This window comes from Anopheles stephensi, chromosome 2 (assembly GCF_013141755.1).
Source record: "Anopheles stephensi strain Indian chromosome 2, UCI_ANSTEP_V1.0, whole genome shotgun sequence".
In the NCBI taxonomy this organism is placed as follows: domain Eukaryota; kingdom Metazoa; phylum Arthropoda; class Insecta; order Diptera; family Culicidae; genus Anopheles; species Anopheles stephensi.
This window is the reverse complement of record NC_050202.1, coordinates 61,437,421-61,454,995: the sequence shown is the minus strand read 5'-3', so window position 1 is coordinate 61,454,995 and position 17,575 is coordinate 61,437,421. Positions and strand designations below refer to the sequence as shown.

The window sequence follows — 17,575 nt, the reverse complement described above, 5'->3', positions numbered from 1 at the left end:
AAACCGTTGGCCAGAGGAGCGGTTCAGTTGGAATAAATCCTCGTGCCTTGGGAAGCATTGAAAAATGTGACGAAAAACCACTCGATGTGTGTGCATAAAAACATGTGTTTTTATGATCGTATGTTGTTAAATGGTAAGTATTAAGCGGGATGGAAAAATAAGTTCGCTGTTTTCTGAGTAATGAAAAGCTTTCACGTTTGACGGTGACTGATGGTTGATCCTTCCAAAGGGTTTTGTTTGATTTTGGCAACCTTTCGTTAAATGGGTGGATATTATTTTTGCGCTCTTGATCTTGATAAATTTCCACGCGTTTTTAGGTGTGATATGAGTGATTTGAAGTGCTAAGACCAATGGAGGACCATTTTTTAAAACGAAGATACGATCCTTGAACGGACCTTTACTAAGGGCATAATGGTATTAAAATGCTTTTTAATGTTTTAGAAACAATATCCCGGTACATTTTTATTATAAAAAAGTGTTGAAACAGTAAACAATCGTTTGAAAAGCTAGATTCTTAAAGATTCTTCAGCATATCTAATGATGCCGATTTCACTTTGTTTGGCGTAATTAAAAAGTAAAACATCCGCTTTTGTGACATTAAATAATCTATGAATTTCCTTTTTTTATTCATTGGGAAGGGAGCCTAGGTGTATTGCTGTCCTTTCTTGAATATGAAAATATAAAGCGGTCCAAAGGCACTATATGGCGTGGGTTTTTTACTGAAAAGGTCTAGGTCAAAGGCTGATCGCAGACTATATAGTTATAGCAGCCCTGTGATTGTCAAATGATCATAGCTTCGTTGATTTGGGAAACGAAACTCGGAGATTTCGACTGGAATTCTCTGGACTTATTCACTAGAATTCATCTGACCACCATTAGATTCCCTAGATATGCTGGAATCATGGTGATATCTTGTAGGATAAAAGTATGTCGATGAATCAGCCACTTTCCAAGAACTAAGGCTTGAGTCACAGCCCCATCGTATAGTTTATTACGCATGGGTCTGTCAGATATAAAATGGGATTTGACAGACGCCCTTCCTAACGAAATGATCTTTAAAAAATTGCCAAAAAGCTTGATTAGGACCCTATTTTAATTAAAAATTCCTGAAACCGACCTTTGTTGTATCCCCCTAACCTGGTGCGCCGGGTTTAAAGGGTGGCCCGGTGGTACAGGCGACAACGGCGCCGACTTTCATACAGCGGGATCGGGGTTCAAATCGCATACGGACCGTTCCTCCGCAATGAAGACTGATTGTGCAACTACGTGGTATCTTTAAGTCTAGTACGCTACCAATGGCAGGTATGACCTAAGAGGTCGTTAGGCCAAAGAAAAAGAAGAAGAAGAATCTGATGAGTTATTAGAAACAGTAACACGCTGAAAACTTATCAACCATTTTATTGGACTTAACTCTTTTACTTATCTAAACAAACACACCATAAAGCCCGTTTCGATGCCAAGTTCAATTCTACCCAACCACTAACGAATGCAAAAAACTTTAAGCCTCAAAAAGCTCAACAATATGCAAATCTTAAAGCTCAACCCTACCACCACAACCGAACCGGTACCGGGCAGGAGAGACAGCAGACAATCCACCAAGGACACAACACACCCCCTTATTCGCCTTCTTTTCTTACAGCTCAACTTTTTCCATCATAAATCGTGAACGCACGGACGAAACTTTTACCCCCCCGCCAATGCAATAGATAATGGAAAATATGTCTCTGTCGCTTCGTGTCGCACGGTTACACCCCTACCATTACCTTCCTTTCTTTCCCCGCACTTGTGAGTCACTCGCCAAAAGAGCGGACGTGGTTGGCTCTTGATCCATTCTTCCTTCGCTTCGGGAAAGACGGATGAGTAGCGCTTTGTTTTTATTGGATAAAATATGCATGAGCTCCCTGTATCGCTTCCGGGTGGCCGCAGTAGCATCATCCGGCGAAATGAGTCCCGTGTGCACGCATGGAGAAGATGGTACGGGGCGAAAACTAACATCACTTTAGTTCTTCTAGCCCGAACCAAAACATGTCACAGTTGGAAGCGGGGTCGGGCAAAATTATTTTATTGTTTCAAACAATCATCATCGGTGTTAACCGCACGGAAAACATCACGATTGTTCCGGTGAAACTTTGCGCTCGTTTATAGTGGGAAATGTTTATATTTTCTTGCGATGGGAAGCAGACAGCTCTCTCATCCCGGTGAGCTAAAAACTCTAAAGCTAATCAAATTTGTTTCAAACCAAGCACAACAAATCACGCTTAACGGGTTGTCCTTTGCCCAATCAGCAATCCCCATTCATTTATTGCGCCCAAGAAACTCTGACGATAATAAATATATTCAAAATTATCTTACCCGGAACTCGATACGCTATGGAAATGGAAAAAGCGGATTTTAAATAGAAATAAAGCATAAAGAAATTTGTCTTCTCGCAAAGTTTGTAACCCCGTCTTTCGGTGCCTGTAAGACCGTGCGAACAAAGACGGCCCCCTTCTTCTCGCGTCTACGTCTTACAACGTTACATCCCTTCAAGCATCATGCGACGGGATGCATACAATAGCGAGTCCTCTGGTTGCATTTTGCTCCACATACGTTAGCTCCCTATAAGTAGGTTCATGTTTGTCTTGTACAGCAATTTTCCTGAACCATATCAAACCCACCATAACCACCACCGCCAAAGATTCGCGAAACATTCGAAGAAGCGAAAGACTAGACTTCCTCATCGTTCCTTGCGCTGGAGATCTGCTGCCACATACGTACGCGGGATTTTTCATGTCTTGCTCAATGTCAACATGTTCCCATGGTGGTGAGCCGGCCCGGAATAAATGGCGTTACATGAGGCGTTACATGCATCGCAGCAGCATGGCCATAATTGTGTTGGAAAGCGCATCGTCACGGGTCCTTTCCTTGAGTTCCCTTCCGGGAGCACCTGCCAAGCAAAGCCATCCTTCTTCTTTATTGGAATGTCGAGTTGGTGGAAAATTGGGTCACATCCGAATGGGACCAGGTCCCAATTTTGGAAAAAAGGGTAATCTAATGGAAATTCTCTGCCTTCGGTGCAGTGTCCTTTGTTGCGCGTCGAGTTCCAGGAATTTGGAACAAACGCAGGTACTAACGAATTCCTTACATTGTAATGTATTTCTTAGCGTTTGTGATTCTTGTGCAACTGTATAGAAGAGTTTCGCTTCAAAAGATGAGTTATCAAAACTTTTACTTACTAATGTTAAGCACCTCCTTGAACACTCTCAGAGTAAATGATCTTCGCAATTACTTTTATTTTCCAATTATAACTGAATGTCCTCAAACCCTTAAAGTACCCCAGCAGCACACCAAAAGATGGGCCTCACTCAATTGCTCCCTGCAAATCAATATCAACAAGTGCGCCGACGTTGACAAAAGCCTTCCAAATTGCCCAACGAATCAGCATTTTCGCCACATTCGCAATGGGCAGGCCGGGAAAAAATGGTTTGTCGCCCCCGGTTTCGGTTTTGCTTCGCCGCACAATTTAGTCACGCTTCCAGCAGTTCGACACCGTCCACACAAACCCGTGTCTGCGGGTACAATAAAATTTGATGGTAGATAAAATTCGATACCGCGCGCCGTCTCGCACATCGTCGCACAAGCACAGAAAAATCTGCGAAAAATCAATCCACCGGTAACCGTCGAGTGTCAAGCCTGAACCGACAATCAATAGCCGAATAATAGGGCCGATTTTTTGCTTGGGCGAGGGGGGTGGGGGCGGCACAACAAAAGCGTACCACACAACAAAGAAGAACGCTTTGAACGCGGTTCCCTCTTTTTTTGCTCGAACATCCTTAGTCCTTGCGAAGTGTGTACTTGCGTGGCCTATCCCACGTGCCGTCTTTTGTGCACCGATCACCATTACGGGCAGCTTCTTCGGTGGTGATTCCTCACCATCACAGGGCACAGGGTTTGCGGACACGAGTGGGCGTCGAAAACGAAATATTTCCCAACGCCCGAAACCACATGGAGACGCCCGGTGTTTCACTTCGTTGGGGGAGCCGATTCGATTCGGATTCGCATGAAAATAGATTTACCTGCCCCTCGTTAGGCTGATTGTGCTCATCCCGTTCCGTATCCATTGACGATGGGTACGAAACTCCCACGGCGGCCCACGGCACAGCTTACCACAACAACAAAAGGTCGTCACGTGGGGCACCCTTAGCGGCACTTGAATTTTCCACGTTTTCCACGCACCCAGTACAGTCTGTGGAAGGAAAATTAAAGACGAAGAAACTTTGTGTGAATGGGAATGTGCCTGTGTGTGTGTGTGTGTGCAAGAAAGAGTGCACAATACACGTCGCCGTTCTTGCGGGCGTAAGTGCTCACAGCATTGGGGACGGAAGAGATCGCAAACAGACACCAAGTGAATTAAATTTATCAAATTGTAGCTTGTACTGTTTGATTTCATCGCTGTAAATGGGGTGAATGGGAAAACGCAGAAAAAGAGAGGGCCAGAGTGAGAGAGAGACTGCAACGGGAATAAGAATGTTCTTGCCTGCAGCATAAAAAAGATTTTCTTTCACCCCTATTGCGCCCCATCGAGCGAGAATTCAGTAGCTCCTGAAAGGGGGGAAATATTCCCGGAGCAACGGTTGCCATGGTTGCATGATTTCTACCTACAGCGAATCTACAGCAAAGGTAGGCTGGCTCTTCTTATGTTTCGTTCACGTTGCCCACAGCAACAAGAGAATGATGTTGAGCGATGTACATATAGCATTGCGAGCTGATGGGGTTTTCTTTGTGTGAGAAGGAAAGCAAAGTTTGCTGTGTTTTCGACCACTTGTTGAAGTTTCAAGATGAACGAGTGAGAACTTTCTCTGGGGAAATAACTTAATTAGAAGTAGAAGTATTTTCGCCCGGTGCCCTTGGATGCCATGGACGAGGTGTAAAAAGCACTCGAATTTATTACAAGGCAGGTTTTTAAGGCAGTTTTTGGTCAAAATTTACTTCTGCTACAATTCTCTCGAATTCAAACAGTCTATTTTTGAGGGTATCATAAGCTAGCCGTGGTACTTATCAAATTGAAGCTTGTATATTATTCTTCGAGAAAGTATCTTTCCTCTCCATTTCTTCTTTTTTTAGCACTTAACCTCGAGAGGGCTTAGTCTGCAATTTCTGGCAGTCTTCACTTAGATAGCTTCCACGAACTGGTAAAAGTGGTCTCGATGAGGTCTGCTCCAGGTCCCTCATCATGCTTTTACTCTTTTTTTTATTAAAGTGGCCTTAGCCTTGCTTACTTTTAAGTCATCCTTTACGTAGGGAATATTTACTAAAATTCTGTTAAATGATGTACAAACACATTGATACGCCCCTATACATAAGAGCTTGAAATTACACACATCCAGGTACACCCTTTAGAACAGCACAACATTCAACCCCAGTTTGTCTTGTTTGCTTTCACCCCATCGTTATTAACTGCCGCCGTGTTTACTTAACGAAAATTGGATTCAGTTCCAGCTGGATTTACCACCACCACACACACAGGTACACAACGCGACAAAAAAGAACCCTCCCAAAAGTATCCACCTTTAATGCGAGAACCTTCACCAACAAACAGCTCCCATTTCCCAACAACAACAACAATCGGTGAGCCTGTTTTGTCTTCGGCGTCACTGTCGTTCATCCATCATCTTGGCAGCTTTACCCGTCGCGCCATAGGTGCCAGAAAAACCCCAAGTGCTCAAAACCTGGCGTCCCCCTTACTTTTTGTATTACCATTACTTAGAATCTATGCCGCACGGGTGGGGCTTTACGGCTGCCAAAACCCCATCCGTATGAAGCCGTCGCTCATATTTTGCAGCGGGTAAGAATGGCGAGGCTCTAGAACGTTCCGCGAGAAGATTTTCCTGTGAAGCCTCCCTGAAGCCATTTTTCGTACCCCAGGCCTTTCGTAACCCTCCCCCCGCCTGGAACAAACGGAAGGGAAGACATTTATCAAAATAGATTTTCACCAACCGTGCGCGCGGGTTTCTGTGTTGGAGTTCTTTTATCGAGTTCGGAAAACCAGCTTCCAGCGCAAATCGTATCGCGCTTTTCCCCCATTTCGACATGCCTTAATGATATGCCAACATACAGCCCCACGCGCACTCACACACTTTCTCGTTTTGGAGCTGGCTCAATCGTCAGCCGTTTCTGTAGGGCATTCATTTAAACATTGTTTTCCTTCACCCATAACCGAATTGCTGTGTGTGGAGGTGAGGGGGGGAGAGAGGGCTTGTTAACGAAATGGAAAATAAGCGCCCGGATGTATGAAAAGAGCAATGCCGAGCGCGAGGAGAAGGCGATGGTTGAGAAATTGTTCCATCCTTGGTACAGCGATTTCATGCCCGCAATCGATTTGCGAACACTCGGATTCGGTGAATTCCATTCGAAGCAAAAGTAATGCAAAGGAATCAATCAATTTATGGAACGACCCTGTATTTGATGGGAAAAATTATAATTCCATAGTTTAACAGTTAGTTTAAAAAATTTTCCACCCTTTTTTTGTAAACCTCAATCAAGCGCTTTTCATCTTTAACCAGTCAGTAACCACCTTTTTCCATGCTTTAATGTGCCTTTTTTACATCAAACTTTGCTTCAGATTTTTTCCTTTGAATTTTCCAACACTTTCGCACATCACCTCTCCCTCTTTTTTTAGCCTTCCCAACAAGCGAACGATCATTAAATTATCGGTTGATTGAATTAGACCTTGGTTACGGGGAACGAAGTTTTCCCGCTCAGCTCAGTTGCTCTGATTTTTCTCGCAACCGTGTTTTCCTACAGATTTTACGCTATTGCTGCTATAAAATGGGGGTTTGCAGTGGGATGCAAAAAAAATCCGATCGATTTGCTCGTCCGATAAACCGGAAATTCTTTCACTTAAGGTAGACTTGGCAGTAGCGGATATACATAAGCAAGGGAAGGAAATACTGACACGTTTTCCTCGTAATTTCACCAGCTTGGTTCGCAAAATGTTTAACGGTGGTGAAGGTGAACCGGAGCTTGAAGTGAGCTACAAATAATTACATTTCGTACCAACGGCACCTTTCCGTCGCAATGCCCCCGAAGCTGTTTAGTTTTGCGTGCGATACCTTATTTTTGCTCGCGTCCTAACCTGACCCGTAGGAGGAGTTGTGTACATACTCAGCCGAATAGCGACCTGTTGACCGCAAATTCAAAGTACCGGAAAATTGATGAACGATGAGGGCAGTGAAGGCCAATATTTGTGTATTTGGAATGGAAGCAACGTAGCCAGTTTTACAAGCGAAGGAACCAGCATAACACCTTAGCCGGATAACTAAAGTCAAAGAAGCTAGAAATGGATTTTTAAATCTTTCGTTGGAATACCTCCAAAGCCATTTCCCAGCTATATCTACCATATGAAAATTTTCTAAAAGCTTCAAAATTAGTCTCTCTGCCATTTTGCTTAATCCCTTGGAATACACTTAAAAACGGAAATCCCAACCCTAATCGCCTTGCCCTACTGAAGCCTCTGTTTTTTAATAATGCTCAACGCCACACAATCCGTTCATCCAGCAAAGCTTTCACATTTGCACAATTCTCGACTCGCTTTTTTTTTCGGCAAACCACATTTCCCACAAGGCCCCTTTTTATTAAATCATTCCCGACATTTCCGGACACGTTTGGCTGGCTGCAACTCCGAACACCATCCCCGTCCGGCTCACTCTAATGACGATCGTTCCTTATTTCCTGCTAAGGTTATGTTTTTCTTTTTTGTTCAGCGCTCGACCGTTTTTCGGATGCCGATTGTTTCTACACTCGTGTCCCAGCGCGCCCAAAAGTCCCAAGCAGCCAACCACCCAATCCAGACCAATCCGGTCCGTAACGGTGGATTCCCGGGCAAGTGTCTGAGGGGTACACCATGATCATTAGTTTGTATTTTCTCACTGGCGCCGATGTGGCTTTTGCGTCTCATTTGAATCCGAAACGTTCGTTAACGCGTCCTTCTTCGTTTCGGAATGAACACACGCCCAGCGTCGGGTTCTGTGTGGGTTCCGGTGCATTCTGCCAGCCGTGTGATGCGATTGTTGAAAGTCGCAATTGGTTGGTTGTAGCCGAAAATATCCTAGCTGTCGCTGCCGGGCGGGAAAGTTGTTCACGAAACGAAATTTTAATTAGCACTAATTGCCGTCATCAACAACTGGCTGCCTGGTGGTCGACGAGCGAAAGTAGTCCGCTCCGGCCAGAAGGTAACAGCAGGGCTGTTGTCGGTCAGGCGTCGACCAACAACGAAAACGGCCAGCAAGATCGGCTCATTGTGAAGCGAACGGTCGGGCTAAAGTCGATGCTTTCGAAGTTCGTAAATTGACAAATCTCTCGGTGGAATCTTGCTGCCCAAACTTTTCCATCACTTAATTACAGATGGATGTGGGAAAAATGAGGCTACACAGTGGTATGAAGATATGGAGATTTGATGCTATAGCGGGGCTAATGAGAGTCGAGGATAAAACAAAGTATAAAAATGTCATTGACAGTGATTAGGTCATGCAACTTTATTAGTCATTATAAAAACAAGTATTTTTATTCAACTTCATAACGAAAACACTGATAAAAAAGTCTTCTCGTGCACCGTCTATCGAGACGTTGCTCAAAAAATGCCGCAGAACGTACCATACAGCAGCGCCATCTATCCGTCAAAGTTCGTAACTCTACCGATATAAACATCGCCGCTTAGCAGTGGCACATTTCATCGAATCAAAATTCGTCCAAAAATCGTATATTTTATTTTTACCGATCCTGTTATAGAAAATTTGTTCTTTTTTCCTATTAAAACACAATAACTTGTTACTAATTCTTCTATTTTCTATTCTTTTTCCCAGCTCTCCGAACTGGAGCAGCGCGTTATCGAAGCCGAAGAACGAGCCGATGAGGCTGAAGACAAGGTAGGTTTGCAATATTTATTTACTAAAAAATATCGATAGGGTGTGGAAATGTCGTAGAAAACAGCCCGTTAGATAAATCCGCCCGACTTCTTTTTCCTAGACATCCTTCTCCATTCACCCTACCCAATCGCCATGCATTGATTTATTTGATGTGATTAAAAGCAAACACAGCACAAAATAAACATACATAAAAGAAATCGAAAATCGATAGGGAAACAGTTCCAACGGAGGGGTTGGAAATTTGTCAAATTCGGCGTTTCTCATTATACAAAGAGCAGTATTTTCATAAATTATGCCCTAAAGAAGGGTAAATGGCAATTGTTTAGTCAAATAAAGTAATAATTTATTTTATAATGTCCTTACAATACTTCCTAATCCTGTCCTCTAGTCCTAACCAAACAGCAAAGTTTTACACCGATTTTCCTTATTATCCTTTACCAAGTGGTTTTTGTCTCGGCTAATTTCCCAATGCAAAGCTTCACAGCTCTCTCAGAAAAGCTTCTTCCTTCCAGCAGGATAAACCAACCCTTAGCGAAAAGCTAAGCTGCAAGCTTTTTACCGTTTCGCTGTCAAATTTGACGTCTCATCGTTGTCAACTACAGTTCAATGTACTGTTGCCCCGTTCACCCACAGCCACCTCTCCAGTCCTATCGCCAGGATTGGCGATGCATTTTCCGCATGCGCAAATGTGTGGAAAGCAACGGGCAGACATCACAACTACCAGCTCGGCTACGCAAGACGAACACACTGCCGCAAAAGGCCTATTTTCTCACCATCACACACACACACAAACACAAATTCAAAGAACTGTCTAAAAGGAGGAAAATCTTCCACTTAACAGGGAGAAAGGAAACTCCAGGTTGAATCACCTTCAATTGAGAGGGTTGAATGAGACGTAGCATAGGACTCAAATGTTCTTTAGGCAAGAACGTCTCCTAAACAATAATTTAAATCGATTTCCCTCGTCATACACGTGCATCTTATGGACGCGGTCACCACCGTGAAGCATGCATTAGCAAACGAGAGTCCTTTTTTCCTTGAGCCACCCAACCTAACCCCCTACCGACCGCATGTTGACACTCGCCTTCATTTTCCGCACGAGCTGTATGTGTGAGTGCAAAGTCACACACTCTTACACACCGCGTTTTCCCCCGTACATACACACACACACACTCGCGCGCGTACACGCCGCCACTACAAACGCGCAACGACAATCGAAGGAAGGAAACAACGTTTGGTTGGTTTCGTCGTCTCGCGTTTTTTGACGGGCGAAAAGTGTATGTGTGTTTTTTATTTTTACACAAAACGGGTACGCATTTGGCCGACAGAAAGTGTTAAAGCATTTTTGGCTTCTCTACCCATTTTTAGCGATAACGGACTGTTTGTGTGCGAGTTTAGTTTTTCCTGGATCGAACGAAAACAGGACGACACGCTAGGACGAGATTTAGGGCTCCCAGTTCTCGGTGGCGTCGCGTTAGGCCGTACGAAGCAACGCTTCCACGAACTCCGTGTTGGTTGTGTCCCTGTGTGATGGAGTCAAGATATTATTTCGTGGTACAGTGTAATGGGAAACCAGTGATATAAGAATCATTTTAGGCTGGCCAAGTGTACCAGGACCAACCAAAAACAATCGCGATTTTGTTTGGTGTAATGCGGCTCAATATTCTTCTAGATACTGGATTATAAGTGACTTCTGGTGCATTTTTACATTAAAACCCTTCTTAAAAGTTCCATTTGTTACAATATCCTGGCAAGTGTTTTCTTATCTCTCATCCGACGCGTGTCGGAATCCTTCCACGTCTGTGTGTACACACGAATGTGTCTGTAAGTGTCAGTGTGCGTCTGCTTACGTGTGTGTGTATGATCGATTGCGCAAACACAGGAGTACACAGTCGGGTACACGGGTGCCACTTCTACTTGTGCGAAAAACCTTGAGGAAGTAATAAAAACTCCTTTACCTTAAATCGATAACCAGCATCACGCCAAACGGGAGGCTTGTGCTTCAGGTTTGATGCTCGGAAACATACGGCACGCATGCCGATCCTGCCGTGGTCTGCCCTTTCCTAGGGCAGGATGGGTTATGAAAGTGTCGTCCGGTTCTTTCCTTTTGGGAAGCGAGCGATGTTTCGTCTATGTTTTCATCTCCGCCTGGCCGTTTCCTTCCCTGGGGACGAGAGCAATGGAAATGAGCTTAGAGTAACAGAGTTAGCGGAGAATACGAGAGAGAGAGAGTGAGATAGCAATGTTTCTTGGTACTGTCTGTTCTGTGAATCTTCAAAGATTATATCGTTTTCGTAGTGTTAAAAATAAAATTTTCACAGTGTTAGAAAATAAATTAAAAGTAAAAATTCATACCAAACTTTAGGTGAACAAAACTAAAAAAAAATACATTCAAAAAGCTTTTAATCTATTAAACGATTTGTATAAAAGGTCCCTCTTTGTGTGATGTTCGACATTCAGTAGGAAGAATTTTCAAGTCAATTAAATCCATTTTTACCACAATTTTGTGCGCCTAGTGTCCACCAGTGCAAGTGTTGTGTTGATACGTAGTGTACCACCATCAACGCGCTCCAAAATCTCCCACGATCTCCCTCACAGCTGCAACAGCAGCAGCAGTCAACAACTGCTCAGCACACGAGCACCAACACCAACATCACAAAATGTCGCAGGATCTATGAGATAAGGTAAACGACTTACGGGAACCGCTGCCGCTATTATCAAACGATATTATGATGTATGATCATTGTGTGTGTGAATGCCCAGAGGTCACTGGAGACGGCTTTCAGCCATAAGGCTAGACATTTTTTGGGGTTCTGTTGATGGTGTTACGTCCCAATCCCCGGTATCGCGTGGTGGAGCCACGCAGATTAACACGCTCTCTTGCAGCCTTGACCTACATACTAATTATCCGATGTCGGTTTATGACAGGCAGCAGAAGCGTGTGTGCGCCCTGGGTGGGATCTTTGAATGTAAACAGACAGAGATCGATTTCTCGAACCCTTACATAATGCGCACGAACTGAAAGAGGCTCACCTATCGATTACTTAGCAACAAGAACTAGTTCCGAACCAAACTATAGACACCCTGCAGCTGAAAGAAAAGAAATGAAAGCCTCAGTTTTCACCTGACTCAGCTTCCGTCTACTTTCTTCTAAGCTATAGTCCATAGCAATGTGTCTGTTCCGAGAAGGTATTGCTGTGAAGGAACTTTCAACACGGAATGTATCCCCCCCTCTTTCGTCGGTATTTCTCGTCGCCCGGTAAAAGTTTTGTCCTTCTCAAGTGCATTTTTCTCCAATCCCTTTGACAAAGTTTATTGCCACTGGGTAAATCGAATGGAATGTCTACACATTTCCAGCATGCTCACCAAACTGCTGCTGGTGCGCGTTTATCGAACTTGCCCCGTACCCCGTATCCGCTCCTGAAGAGTTGAGAGCTCACTTTCGTCGAAATTCAATTTTGTTTTGGTGCAGAAAGGAAATGATAGAACCTCGGCGTTGGTGAACGTACTGGCAACTTTTGGTCGTCCGCCTGCTTTGGCTTCCTTTCACACTAGTTTGCTTAAGTTAAACCGTTATAGGTGCTTATTTTCGTTTTAACGTTCAAAGTGTGTATGTGTGTGTGTGTTGTGTGCCCGTCTTTTGGAAACAAATCGACCGAAAGTTCAGATGTCACAGACAAACTCTAATGGAACGTTCCTTCTTGGTGGGATGATGTGTGTGGAGTTGGCTGAACATTGTTTGGAAAGTTTTCCCCCTTTTCTGCAGTTGTTACACATTTTACATATTAAATATCGCTTAAGTTTGCCTATTGCTTTTGTTAGATCAATAAAGCTGGGCACTTTGCGCGGCACATGAGTTCAATCTTCAATCCACTAAATGGTAAACGGAAAAACATGTCAATAGTTGGTCCCAACCCTAATCCACAGAAAGGTCTATTCGATTTGTTTTCGACAAACACCGGCTCTATTCATCATTCTTCGTCCAGCATCACCCGGCATAACAGCAACACTTTGGTTGAGCAACATAACAAGTTTATCAGTACGCCAGTGGGGCCCATGTTCAAAATTTGGCTACCCATCACACCCTCTAGCGGATGGCCAGACACTCGCCCCGCGCACGATACGCACCGTAGAAAACAAACGCCACAGAACTTGGTGTAGCGAAACTGGCGAGACACTTGAAAATCTCGCCCAAAACCTAGACAGCAGCAGTGCTCACTTGAAGCCGGTTGGCAGACGTGTCGGCAGGCCTCCCACGGTCGTCGACGGTGGCGACGCAAAATGTTGGCCGACAGCCAGACTGGCCACTTTGGCGACGCAAAAACGACCGGCATGCTGGATGCCATATATAGAGAATAACTCCATGTTCGGGGGTGGGGGGCGGGTGTCTTCAAAGTTGTTCCCGTATCCCGGATCCTTGAGCCAAGCAGGAACGAAACCGAATTATGTATGCATCATCATCATTTTGTGCTCCATCATGTTTTTTCTTGGGCCACAGCTTTAGGGTTACTAGTGGCCAATACTGTCAGGTTAACTTTAATTCGCAAAATTTCTAGCATCAACTGCTATCGGATGGATTCGGACAGATTCTCATCTCATTTCCCCTATCAACGATCAAGGATCAAAGCCTACTTGAGGTCCAATCGCTGTTGACACGTTCGCTCTCCCCTTCTTGTTTACAATGATATTCAACACAGTAGCTTTTCCCTTTTTAATTAAAACCTGTTTTCCCGCTACCCCTCATACACGGGGCGGAAAAATCAATTTCAGCTTCGATCGATAATTAAATCCCCAATCATCCATTCCTCGGGGGAGGGGGTTGTACACCAAATTTTATGGGGAAAAATATTTTCATCTCAATTTTCAAACGGCTTAAAGCGTGTCCTGTCAGTGAAAATTTTCATCCACGTCATTCACCACTCCGGCTTCTGACACGAGGGGCTGGTAATAATTTTAATTTCCTCACCCATCTTTCCGATCGTTTAATCGTCCGCGTCCGAGTGGTGCAACCAGTCCAAAAAGGGCGCACACACACTCGCGCACACGATTGCGAAAAACGTTTCACATCTCTATTGCAACGTCATTTTCGAGATGAATCGTCGGAAAAACCCATACCCATTTTCGCGCCTTCGACAGTCCTTGGGGTTCAGGCGGGGGGGGGGGGTGGTCGGTGGCAAAGCATGACCAAACAAAAACACATGCAGTGAAAATGTCTGTCCATTGCTAACGAACCCCAACGAATTTCCCCAGCAAGACGAACTGGATCAAATTATTGTGTGTACGTGTGTATGTGTCTCTGCTAATGAAAATTCACCCGCAACATCAAGCATCGCGGTTTGGCCGTAAGACGCCTGGCTTACCTTCAAGAGCACCCGATTTTCCTCACACGCTAGGAAAATGCACACCGAGACCGCCAACCCGTGCCCCATCTGCTTTCCCTCCGTTTTTCTCAATGATTTTATTTATAAATCTCTCTGCCAGACGCAATTCCCAAAACGCGACGCGCCCCGTTCTGATACCTTCCGAGAGGAGACCTTCGGCGTGGAGTGTACCGAACCGTCCTCCGCATCGAGTGGTGTGTGTGTGTGCGGTTTTTTTTAAATCATCGGTGGCGTGATTTGAAGTGAAGAGGTTTGAGACCATGCCGTCCGGACCGGTCTTCCGGAGCTGTTGGTTCGGTCTGGAAATTCGTCACATCTCACACCCAATTTGTTTTTGTGCGGTGGTGCCTCGTTTTCGTAAAGCGCTACACCCCGTGAGCTGTTGTTTTTATTGCCCGTGGTGGGTTTTGTGTGCCGATGATTAACTACCACGAAAGCAAAAGCGATTAAGTATCAGTGAAAAATCAACAATTCAAGCTCGGTCGGGGACCGCACGAAACGAAATAAAATACACAATGACATATTTTTCTCGAAACAACAACACCGACCGACCGGCTGCTTCTGTTTGTTTTTCGTGACGGGTTTTCCCCGCTTAAAACTCGAATCTGATTCAGGCTTTGATTGAGCAAGATTTTGCAAGAGGGCCACTCATGCTGATGGCGCAACGGTAAATGGGGGCAGTTTGGAAAATTTTAATCTTCTCAAGAGAACTGCACACCGAAACATGATATGTACCTTCAGGTCAGGTGCACGAAACGGTTTGATAGACTCCATTTACGACTGCGAGCGTGTAAACGAGACGAATAAAATGTGACCAATAAACCCACCAGCCAGACGACAAGCACCAAGGTAGGAAATAGAACGAGGACACAGCAGAAAACGAAGTTTTATATGAAGTAATTATTGCCTGTGAGCTGATTAAATACGAAGCAGAACTTTTGCTACACAAATTGTGAGTGCTGTCTTAATTAGTTGTGGTTTATTCCTGCTTAAATCAAATAGACTACTAAATTACTATTGAAAAAGTTGTATGAATGCTAATTGCATACCTTTAGGCGCTTTTATACAGTTTTCTCTCTTGCTGATCTAGCTGGGAGCGGTCCGGTGGCCAAGATGATAGCGGCGCCGATTTTCTCACCGACCGGGGATCAAATCTCATTTAGACCACCTCTCCGGGACGCAGGACTGACTATTTAGCTACCATTTAGCTTGGGTAAAATCAAGTCACAGTCACTTGAAAACCAGAAATGGCAGGCCAATACCTCTCGAGGTTGTAGCGCCGAAGAAGCAGTCTAGCTAGTTCTACTCTTAAATAATGTTATTACTGTTTATTTTACACCAATTTACCTTTTCTTCTTATATGACACCATTATAGCGTCTATTTATCGCTTCGTAATTATTTTTTTCCTTCGTTTTATTTCGTTAACACCTCCGTTGATCGCTCTTCGACGTTCTTCACAAAATTAATACTTATTCCGGCAAAAAATCGGCCCTTCTCCGAAAAAACCAATTCCAATCAGCACACTGCTGTCACAGAATGTCACAAATTTGCCAGTGCTATCAGCCACCGGTGGAGTGCCATTGCCGCCATGGTCAGCAACGTCAATTCGGGCGGGCAGCTCGAAGATATAAAATCTGGCCCTTTCCATTTCCGCACGATTTACTTTAATTGAATCGTTCTTTACCGTTTGCGACTATTACCGTACACCGTCGAGCAGCCAGTGGCCGGCGGGATCTTATCTGGCATCCGTCTAAAAATAGCGCCCCCGTTCTGGCGAGCTAAGTTTTGCACTTCACCTTGGTAAAGTTGTCAGTAAAATGTTTTATTTCTTGTTGCCCCTTCATATTGCCCCCTCAGCTCGAAAATTGTGTGGAGCACATTGCGCACAGCACAGTGGAAGAAAATGTGAAGGAAAAAAGTTTGTCCATCAGCTCAAGGCGGACGACGGAAACATTTCTTGTATCCTATTTATACGCGATAAAATCCGCCAGCTCCGCACAATGCTCCAATGGTGCAATGCATCTTCATCGTTTTGTATCTGTGTGTTCTCCTCATTGCAGACGGAGAGCGAAATGCAGTGTAATCCACCTTTAAGTTATCTTTCACCTCCCGGGATGCTGTCGGTGTGTGTGTGTCATGAGCCATGGCCGCTTTGTTCCGGGTGCAGTCTTGGCAAGTCTTGCACAGCAGGGTCCTCCAGAAAGCGTCCATCGTTTTGATCCTATCCCATTAAAATGATGGCAAACACAGTAACCGTTTTGGGATCCGCTTTTTTCCGCATCGTACCGAACAATTTCCCCGTTCGAAGGGGAGCCGCCAGGGAAGGTAGTTGGACGAAGAAGACATAAAACACGAAAAAATTGTACAACAACAAAATGGAAAACTTGAAAATACATCAAGTAATATCTGCTGTCGCTACGCGGAAGTACGCGGAGAGAACCTTGGAGAGCGTGTTCCCACAGGATTTACGTTGAATAGGACAGGTTTGACGGATGCAAGCTTTACCTCGGTTCGGTCGGAACGTTTGTTGAAGAGGACTTTACTAACATAATATTGTAGGCAAAATTATCTTTCATAATATAAACTCACTATCGACGACTAATCGCTTCTTGTTTGACGTCTGCTCTCGTGCACTAACCCCTTAAGCTCCTTTACTCTATAATCCCCGTCCGCTTGAGCGTCATTTAACTGGCAAAATCACTGCCAGCAGTTCCACAGCTCCCTAAGGACATCGGCCTCTTCCGAGCGTCAGAAGAGGGATTGACCGATAAAATCTTCCGAGTTGATGTTCCACTAACTCCACCGAGAGTCGCTTATTTTATGGCGAGCCGTTCTGAGTGTCCCTATTTTTTGTTCTCCCTTTCAACCGACATCTTAACCCCCCCTCCCCGGTGTTCTTTCACGTCTAGATTTGGCGCCTCGAAGTTATGATGGAGATCGCATCGCATTAGCTGTGATCCTTAGAGCGGAAGGAACCGACCGGGGGTTTATCTTTCCTGACGGTGGTGATTGAAGTGGATTTCATTTCATTTGTCTCTTGCACTCTAGCGTAGCATTATGAGGAGCGTATTGGATTAGGAAAATTCCCTCTTTCTGTGTGTGTGTGTGTGTTACATGCATTATGGCCACATTTTTAGTAACCACTATCATCGCTTTTGCAACAATATGGTGCGAACAAGACAAAACCCGCCCGCCATTCGCGCTCAATTATGCAGCTCTGGGACTTTTGGGCTTGTTCCGGGGGATTGGAGGGAGGGGGGGTCGTCGTAATTAGTGACACATAAATTATC

The 17,575-nt window shown here is 44.6% G+C and overlaps 1 protein-coding gene and 1 long non-coding RNA gene across 14 annotated transcripts in view; one reads left to right on the top strand and one right to left on the bottom strand.

The window, feature by feature from the left end:
• The window catches only part of LOC118506569 (uncharacterized protein CG43867), a 176,990-nt gene that overhangs the window by 129,346 nt on the left and 30,069 nt on the right, over window positions 1–17,575 (top strand). For 12 of the 13 annotated variants that reach the window (XM_036043906.1, XM_036043897.1, XM_036043908.1 and 9 more), the window contains one exon: window positions 8,841–8,903. In XM_036043906.1, the coding sequence (XP_035899799.1) occupies window positions 8,841–8,903 (63 nt within the window). Of the gene's footprint in view, window positions 1–8,840; window positions 8,904–10,101; window positions 10,213–11,419; window positions 11,588–17,575 lie in introns of those variants that run through there. The other variant, XM_036043905.1, reaches the window with a different exon arrangement.
• On the bottom strand, window positions 10,142–11,781 carry LOC118506582. Its single transcript, XR_004905518.1, has 3 exons — window positions 11,601–11,781; window positions 10,862–11,067; window positions 10,142–10,426 (listed from the first exon to the last, which is right to left on the bottom strand). It is a non-coding gene; the product is annotated as an uncharacterized LOC118506582 (long non-coding RNA).